We start from the raw sequence: 9,408 nt of genomic DNA, 5'->3' as shown, positions 1-9,408 counted from the left end.
TTTTTTTTTTGCCCTAATTTTTGCCTAGATTGCTCTTTCGAGTTTTCAACCTAGCGGGTCACTCTGAATTTGCTTAGATCACCTTTTCAGATTTTCAATCTAACCAGCTCTTTTTTTTGTGTTTTTTTTTTGTGTGTTTTTTTTGTTTACCTAATTTTTGCCTAAATTGCTTTTTTGAGTTTTCAACCTAGTGGGTTGCTCTAACTTTTGCCTAAATTCCCCTTTCGGGTTTTCAATCTAGCGAGCCTCCCTTTTTTTTGTTGTTGACCCTAATTTTTGCCTAGATTGCTCTTTCAAGTTTTCAATCTAGCAGGTCGCTCTAACTTTTGCCTAAATTGCCCTTTCAGGTTTTCAATCTAGCGAGCATTTTTTATATATACCTTTTTTTTGTCTAGATTGCTCTCTCGAGTTTTCAACCAAGCAAGTCGCTCTAACTTTTGCCTAGATCGCCCTTTTAGGTTTTCAATCTAGCGAGTTTTTTTTTTATTTTTTATTTTTTATTTTTTTTAAAATTGGCCATGAAAAATTGCATTCAACCTTTCTCCTCAATGAGATTTAGTTGATCTAAACGGGTTTGGACCCATTCTGCTTCTTCTAATTTGGCTTCTGTCAATACTCTAAAAGATGGAATTTCAACCTCGATTGGAAGGACTGCTTCCATTCCATAAACTAAGGAAAATGGGGTTGCCCTAGTTGATGATCCTCTTGATATTCTTGTTTGCTGCTCATGTAAAGCAAATGGAAGCATCTCATCCCAATCTTTGTATGTACCACCATTTTCTGAATGATCTTCTTGATGTTCTTGTTTGCTGCTTCAACTGCCCCGTCCATCTTTGGGCGATATGTGGAAGAGTTATGGTGCTGAATTTTGAAGTCAACACATAATTTTGTCATCATCTTGTTGTTCAAGTTGGTTCTATTATCAGTGATGACTCTGCTTGGCATACCGTAATGACAAATAAATTCCCTTTTGATGAACTTTGCAACCACATTTTGAGTCACCTGGGCATATGAAGCGGCTTCAACCAACCCATTTGGGTGAAATAGTCAATAGCAACCAAAATGAAGCGATGTCCATTTGACGCTTTCGACTCAATAGGGCCAATAACATCCATTTCCCACATTGAAAATGGCCAAGGTGGTGAGAAAATATTAAGAAAAGTTGGCAAAGCATTGATGTTATCAGCATACATCTAGTATTTAAAGAAATCATTTTCCATTTCCTCACAAGTCTGATTAACTGCACAGTCAAAATTATTTGATGCAACACTAGCATTATCACTTTCAAGCGCATTTTTTCGCATTCTTTAAAGTTAGGATAAGATTGATAAAAAGATTAAGGAGAAAGGAAGAGGTAAAAGGTGAAAGATGAGTGAATGCATTTTTGAGATTAAGGAGAAAGGAAAGGGTAAGAGATGAAAGAAGAATGAATGCATTTTATTTAATATTTAAAAGGAAATACATGAGCCCTTATTCAAAGAAATAAATCTTAAAGCCTTGGGCAGAGCAATAAGACTAGCATTACAAGAAAATTACTTAAAATTTGAATTAAAAACCACAGGCAGCTTGACAATCTCCCAATTATTAAGTTCCATGTTCAGTGGACAAGTGTGAACCAGACTAGTATGTTTGTCCTCACGAGAGTCTTGCTCAACAACAGCCATTGAGTTTGGAAACTCAAACCCATCACACCAAAAGCTTTCTCACAGATCACTAAGATGGACCCCATCTACTCTCCTCAACAGAATTAACTGTCGGCCCTCCATGACCTGGTAGAGGGTTGTTCCCAATATTAGGATTATCCTCTTTAAAGTTTAACCACCCAGCCTTAGTCAAACTTTGTAACTTAATTTTTAGTGCTCTGCAATTTTCAAGGGAGTGACCAATAGCTCCCGAATGATAATCACATTTGGCATTAACGTCGTATCCCCTAGGATATGGTGGTTCTACGGGCTTCATCTGGCAAGGTACTACTAGTGAATTTTGTAGTAGGAGAGGGAACAACTCAGTATAGGACATAGGGATAGGGTCAAACTCAAATGGTTTCCAATCTTGGGTATTTTGTGACCTCATATGGCTAGAGTTTTGGTTCCATGGCTGGGTAGATTGAGGTGGTCGTGCTGTAGGTATTGTGGGTGAAGCTTGTAGAGCTTGATGGATAGGTTGTTGAGGATGTGGTGAGACGGCAGTGATATTTGGGTAGACCATGTGAGGGGTATAGAAATAAGGAGGTTGGTTGTTAGGTGACCTAGGGGAGTTGAATGTCACTGCATTTGTATCTCCTTCTTTTTTCTTTCCTGCACCATTTGAAAATTTTCTTGAACCAGCTATTTCAATAGAGTTAAGCGCAATCTTCCCACTCCTCATGCCATTCTCAATCCTTTCCCCGATAATTGTCGCAACCCGAAAATTTCCGATCTTGCGACCTATGATTTAGATATCCTTTTAAAGATCTCATTAATTAAGGAATGCCCGGACACCAGACTAATCCTTAATTAATGGTTTTGAAAATAGGTTCATGGAGTCGCCACCAATATTTTACTCAAAACATTGGAAAAAGAAAAGGTTTTTAAAAGTCCAATAATGGCCTTGATAACCAGAATTGGGTTCGGGGGTCGGTTACGTGTAGGGAAGGTATTAAGCACCCCTACAACGCCCTTAATCGGTACCCTATGACGAAGTTAACATTATAAATAATAATAATATAAATATTAAATCCCCTTTTATTGATGACTATTTACATGCTTGAAATTTAAATTAAACAATTGACTCTAAAATATCTACATGATTATTTTTATTATAATGATGTTTATCAGAAATAAGAAACAAAAATAAAAATAAAGGAGAGAGAAGAAGATTGACTGAAATACCTCGTATCAAGTTTTGTTAATGGTGATTCTAGGTGCTTTGTGGCGACCTTTTCACACTACAATACCTCACAAACTCTCAAGAAATACAAGAGAGAGAAAGAGTGAGAAAAAGAGAGAAGAAGAGAGAAATTTCGAGCTCTGGACGAAATTTTGGAGTCCCCCAAACTGCTGGCCGAGATTCTCTATTTATAGGCATCAGATGTGGGCCGGAACGGCCCGTTCTGGATTCGGAACGGCCCGTTCCGGATCCGAACATTATACAGTACATTTGCACCCTAGAACGGCCCGTTCCAGGGAACCAGAACGGCCCGTTCTGATTTCAGAACGGCCGTTCTGGGGTACAGATTTTAAGCCCCCTTGATTGGTTCGGAACGGCCCGTTCTGGTCTAGAACGGCCCGTTCCAACCTATATATTTTTTTAGGCTTTTTAGAAGCCCAGAACGGCCCGTTCTGATTAAGAACGGCCTGTTCCGGACTTGGGAACGGCCCGTTTCGATTTTGGAACGGCCCGTTCCGGGCCACTAAAAAATTGGTTTGGGCCTTTGGGCCCTCTGATGTCCTATCTTGTTATTTGTATGCCCCCCGGACGAAATTGGGTGTCTACAGCTGCCCCTCTTTACTTGTCCTTTGGAATAACTGTGTTGCTTTTCCAAAGGCAAGTAAAGACGTAGACATTTCGTCCGGGTCTTCTTCCCGTCTCTGTGTTGGTGCTTCTGCGTTGCTTCCCTTGGACAGGTGTATTTGCTCGTATCCTCACCCTTTAGAGCAGTTGAGCATTGATTGCGTACTCAAGGTTGATAAACTGTACACCTGATCTTCAGTCTTCGAGTAGAAGCTCCATTGTTTCTCTTGTGATAATGTGTGCCTTTATTTGTTGCTTGTTGAAGAGGGAGTATATTATGAGCTCAGCCTCTCCAGGCTGGACTGATATTTAGGGCTTCAGCCGGCCCACAGGTGGGAGCTCGATGGCAATCCTGATTTTGACTTTGAAGAACTCGGCGGTACCCTCATTGTCATTCACTGATTTGAGAGGCTCAACGGCGGCTCTCGATCAAGCTTGGCTGATTTTAAGGCTTCAACCAACCTATGGTGGGAGCTCGGCGGCATCCCGGTTTCAATTTCGAGGAACTCGGCAGTACCCTCGTTGTTGTGGTAGTATTTTCGTAGCCTCTTCAGGCCGTAGTATTTTCGTAGCCTCTTCAGGCCATAGTATTTTTGTAGCCTCTCCAGGCCGTAGTATTTTCGTAGCCTCTCCAGGCCGTAGTATTTTCGTAGCCTCTACAGGCCGTAGTATTTTCGTAGCCTCTGCAGGCCGTAGTATTTTCGTAGCCTCTGCAGGCCGTAGTATTTTCGTAGCCTCTGCAGGCCGTAGTATTTTCGTAGCCTCTGCAGGCCGTAGTATTTTCGTAGCCACTGCAGGCCGTAGTATTTTCATAGCCTCTACAGGCCGTAGTATTTTCATAGCCTCTACAGGCCGTAGTATTTTCATAGCCTCTCCAGGCCGTAGTATTTTCATAGCCTCTTCAGGCCTTCTGCCGGTGATGGTGATGTGATTGCCCCTTGACGAGGATTGTTGGTAAGTGGTGCCCTTGTGCTGGTGGGCAAAGGAGTAGATGGTTGACAGAGATTCTGGTGCTGCCCCTGCCATGTGAGTATTGTGATGCCTCTCCAGGCGCCTGCTTGTGGTTGCTTGTGGTAGGTTTTTTTTCTAAATTTTATATTTGTTTAGCTTCGGCTTTTTCAAGTTTGAAGCTTGCCTTTTTCTATTATTTTTCTAAATGCTTCGGCTTTTTCAACATGTACGAAGCTTGCCTTTTTTTTTGTTTGATCTTTTGTTTTCATCATTGGTGGAAGGATCTCGTCCCATGATATTATTTGTTGAATCTTTATTGATGAGTATTATTTTGGAAGCCACTCCTGGCTTTGGTTTGGAAGTCATTCCTGGTCTTGGTATTCTCTTAAATCATCCTTCATTAGGTTGAGGAGTAGGGCGCGATGGCCTCTTCATGCTTATGGTTTTGCTTATTCAGTCGATTCTATTCTATTCCACTGTTTATATGCCTTTGCTTAGTGGGCACATAGAATCACTTGGGGTCGCTATTTGCCACTGCTTGGCTCATGGTTGGCTATTTAGCTTGGGCTTCGTCCTGATGACTCCATTTGACTCATAGCAAGTAGAATGCATGGATGCATGGATGCAATGAAAATGCAAGACAAGAATGATTCTTTTATTTATATTTTTTGTGTAATGTCGTTCCATATGCCCCTAACTCATATGCATGCGATGCAGTTTATGCTCATGTGTTTGTTCCTAAATATGCAATTCAATTTTTTTTGTCGGGAAATTAACTTGCACGCGTTAAGGTTAATGTTGACGATTTCTTTCTATCCATGCCAATCTTGATTACTGTCGGGATATGTTCTTTTGAGCCCAAGCTTCAGTGGCTCCTTGACTATCCAGTCGATGTGTGGTCAAGCGTCTCTAACCTCTGTTTGAGGACATCTCGACCTTCCCTCTGTGAGTATTCACTATGCATTTTCCGTGTATCTTTCAAATTTATCTTAATGCCATATAGGTCAAGAGGAAATAGAGGAAGAGGTTACATATATTTTTTGCAGAAGTTTTGTTAGAAAGGATTTTCTTCAAAAAAGATTTTAGAAGAATGGCTGGTCGAGGTAGGCCAGTGGTTTAGGCTGATGATCAAGCACATTCAAAGTGAGGAAATCATTTTCCACGTTGACTTATTATTTCCTTCAAAGTTAAGCAATGACTTGGGATTGAATATTGATTAAATGATCTTCCCGAGCTGCCTTTCAGTTTTCAGCTCGTGATGCTGCTTTGTCTTAACTTTTGCCTAGGTTACTTGAGATGTGTTCCCTAGCGGACATTTTCTTTTGATCCTCCCTTTTGCCTAGGCTACTCTTTTTGTTTGTGAGTCTCCTAGCGGATCTTGCCCTAATTTTTGCGCAGCCCCCTTAGTGGGTTTCCTGCCAGGCTTTTGTCTTTGCAGCATTTGCGATCATCTTTCATTCCTTCATTAAAAAGGGATGCCCCTTGCGCAAATTTCATTTGAATTTTTATCCACAAGTCATGCCCAATTTGATTAATCTTTATGTGTTTTTCATTGCGTATTAAGTCATTGTTTATGATGACGTCCTTATTTCAAATGTACTTGTTCATTTAAGGTTTGTTGACGAGGCTCAGAGTAGATAAAAGGGAGAAGAGAAATGAAGTAGAAAAGTGTATGACATTAAAATAGAATTTTCAATTTACACGTGCCCCTTTAACAAAGCTCGAAGGCCCGGGCATGCCCCGAGTTCGTGATTCATACATAGAGAGATTAACCGAGGTTGCCCCCTGGAGAGGCATGGTTGACGATTGGTTGAACTACGTTAAGAACGCATTCCCACTTGCTTGAGTGTGGGTGTTTCGACTTCGGAGTGAAACCTTTATGAATTCTTGCTTTCTAAAGGGAATACTCGAGCCACCTTTTGATTCCAACTTAGATAGACATTTCTTATTTTTATATGTCCCTAACTTTTGCATAGGACGTATCCTATCAGGATTTTGATTCTTTTTTCTCCACCCTAATTTTTGCCTAAGACGCCCTTTACGGGTTTTCATCCTAGCGGGTTTTTAGTCATGCAATGCCTTTATTCTTTAATTGGTCTTGTCTTGTAATTCCCTAGAAGCAAGGATTCGTCCATTATTGGTCATTCGTCCTATCCCGGCAATTGCTATTTTCGCATGGGAAAGCCTTCGCGTTAAAATCATCGATTTGGGCGTGTGATGCCCCCAATTACTGATAAGTGTTCCCCGATTTGATGTCTCAAGGTTCGCATTTGATTACAGTAATTTCCATTATCCGGCTAACACGAACAAATTAGATTTCCCTTTTTATTCGTATTTATTATTTACAAGGAAGACGTGTTATCTATATGAAACGTAAAATAGGATGCAAAGACATATGAGAAATTCAACGGATATCATTCTCATTGATTTTTGTTTAGAGAACATTCTTTGCATACTATTACATGTGTCTTCCATTTCTAATGAATGTATACTAATGTACTATCCTAGGAGATGTATGATATTTATTTTTTGCCTAAATTTTATCATGTTTTTAACTAAGAGTTATGATGCATGATTTTTTTGCTATATATATATATATTATTTTTTTTGAAATAAACTACCCTATATGATGCTTTAGAGTTAGGGTATACAGAAGGGAGTTAAAATTTTTACAATATTTTTTTATTAATATCTACTTGTTTGTAATTCTTATTTATTTGAAATAAATAAACACAAACAAATGCAACACGCATATGCTCAAACAAATGTACACCCGCGAACAGTCACGTTTAAATCCTTGGTCTGTGGTCCCTGCAAGAAAAGTGGATTGTATAGGACGGTTCTAATCTCACTGGTCTTAAGGCCCCCAAGGTGCCCCCATTATAGGGACCTAGTATCTCTGTCGCCGTCACCTGGCAAACTCTAAGGTCTGTCGCAGTATTTCGGGCTAGAGTAACCGGTTATCACCTTGAGTGTGATTTCCGACAAGGCTCGCAGGCTCTAAGGCCAAAACTTGGGCCGGTCGTACGTCAACCACTCCCTATGTTTATTACCCTCATGCCCCCGGGTGTAGGGGGAACTGTTGTGTGCAAAGGATTGTGTACAATTTTTATTTCAAACAAATGCTGAATTTAAACAGGCAAACAAATATTAAAGTCAAACAAAGAAAATAAACAAGGTAAAGGGGAAAAAATATTTAAATTATTATTTTTTTTTATTAACTTCATCAATTAAATGGGCCTGACCCTCTTTAAACTTCCCCAGTGGAGTCGCCATCTGTCGCAACCCGAAAATTTCCGATCTTGCGACCTATGATTTAGATATCCTTTTAAAGATCTCATTAATTAAGGAATGCCCGGACACCAGACTAATCCTTAATTAATGGTTTTGAAAATAGGTTCATGGAGTCGCCACCAATATTTTACTCAAAACATTGGAAAAAGAAAAGGTTTTTAAAAGTCCAATAATGGCCTTGATAACCAGAATTGGGTTCGGGGGTCGGTTACGTGTAGGGAAGGTATTAAGCACCCCTACAACGCCCTTAATCGGTACCCTATGACGAAGTTAACATTATAAATAATAATAATATAAATATTAAATCCCCTTTTATTGATGACAATTTACATGCTTGAAATTTAAATTAAACAATTGACTCTAAAATATCTACATGATTATTTTTATTATAATGATGTTTATCAGAAATAAGAAACAAAAATAAAAATAAAGGAGAGAGAAGAAGATTGACTGAAATACCTCGTATCAAGTTTTGTTAATGGTGATTCTAGGTGCTTTGTGGCGACCTTTTCACACTACAATACCTCACAAACTCTCAAGAAATACAAGAGAGAGAAAGAGTGATAAAAAGAGAGAAGAAGAGAGAAATTTCGAGCTCTGGACGAAATTTTGGAGTCCCCCAAACTGCTGGCCGAGATTCTCTATTTATAGGCATCAGATATGGGCCGGAACGGCCCGTTCTGGATTCGGAACGGCCCGTTCCGGATCCGAACGTTATGCAGTACATTTGCACCCTAGAACGGCCCGTTCTGAAACCAGAACGGCCTGTTCCAGGGAACCAGAACGGCCCGTTCTGATTTCAGAATGGCCGTTCTGGGGTACAGATTTTAAGCCCCCTTGATTGGTTCGGAACGGCCCGTTCTGGTCTAGAACGGCCCGTTCCAACCTATATATTTTTTTAGGCTTTTTAGAAGCCCAGAACGGCCCGTTCCGGACTTGGGAACGGCCCGTTCCGATTTTGGAACGGCCCGTTCCGGGCCACTAAAAAATTGGTTTGGGCCTTTGGGCCCTCTGATGTCCTATCTTGTTATTTGTATGCCCCCCGGACGAAATTGGGTGTCTACAATGATGACTATATCAGAGAAATTTGATAAAATATTCCCAATCATTTTATCATAGAATGGTGCTTGTAAAGTATCAATGAACAAGGCTACCGCTTCTCTATCAGACAAAGGAGGTTCCACTTGTGCTGCCACTTCTCTCCACCTCTGAGCATATTCCTTAAACGTTTCACCATCTTTTTTAGACATGTTGCGTAGTTCAAACCTATCTGGAACCATGTCAAGATTATATTTATATTATTTAAGGAAAGCATCAGCTAAATCCTTCCACGAGCGAATATAGGCTCGTTCAAGATGCATATACCAATTCAAAGCTGCCCCAGTTAACGAATCCTGAAAACAATGAATAAGCAACTTATCATTGCGAGCATATGCTGCCATCTTTCTGCAATACATGGTTATGTGATTCTTTGGACAGCTTGTGCCTTTATATTTATCAAATTCAGGCACTTTGAACTTTGCGGGGAACTCTATATCTGGAACCAAACAAAGATCGACAGCTTCACTGATATCATAACTACCTTCTTCCACAACCTTTAGCCTCTCTTCTAGCATTTGCAACTTATCACTAGACCGAACATGCTCAATTTCAGAGGTTGGTTGATATCCC

The 9,408-nt window shown here is 40.1% G+C and overlaps 1 protein-coding gene across 1 annotated transcript; it reads right to left on the bottom strand.

Moving 5' to 3' along the window:
* Nucleotides 1-532: 532 nt before the first annotated feature.
* Nucleotides 533-1,664, bottom strand: LOC145955020 (uncharacterized). Its single transcript, XM_083069718.1, has 4 exons — nucleotides 1,557-1,664; nucleotides 1,003-1,193; nucleotides 772-934; nucleotides 533-721 (listed from the first exon to the last, which is right to left on the bottom strand). The coding sequence occupies exons 1-4, from the start codon at nucleotides 1,662-1,664 to the stop codon at nucleotides 533-535; spliced, it is 651 nt and encodes a 216-aa protein (XP_082925844.1).
* Nucleotides 1,665-9,408: the final 7,744 nt, after the last annotated feature.

The sequence above is a fragment of the Cajanus cajan genome, chromosome 1 (genome assembly GCF_000230855.2).
Source record: "Cajanus cajan strain Asha chromosome 1, NIPB_CcT2T_4, whole genome shotgun sequence".
Classification (NCBI taxonomy): Eukaryota; Viridiplantae; Streptophyta; class Magnoliopsida; order Fabales; family Fabaceae; genus Cajanus; species Cajanus cajan.
The sequence above is the reverse complement of the archived record's forward strand: the minus strand, read 5'-3'. Positions and strand labels throughout refer to the sequence as shown.

Bases quoted from the DNA above. Each gene is read 5' to 3' on its own strand.
- LOC145955020 (XM_083069718.1), bottom strand. From the start codon at position 1,664: ATGGCTGTTGTTGAGCAAGACTCTCGTGAGGACAAACATACTAGTCTG. The intron at 1,194-1,556 runs GTTTTTAATTCA...TTTAAATACTAG, and splicing joins AGATTGTCAAGCTGCCTGTG to ATGTATGCTGATAACATCAA. The intron at 722-771 runs GTACATACAAAG...TTACATGAGCAG, and splicing joins AGATCATTCAGAAAATGGTG to CAAACAAGAATATCAAGAGG.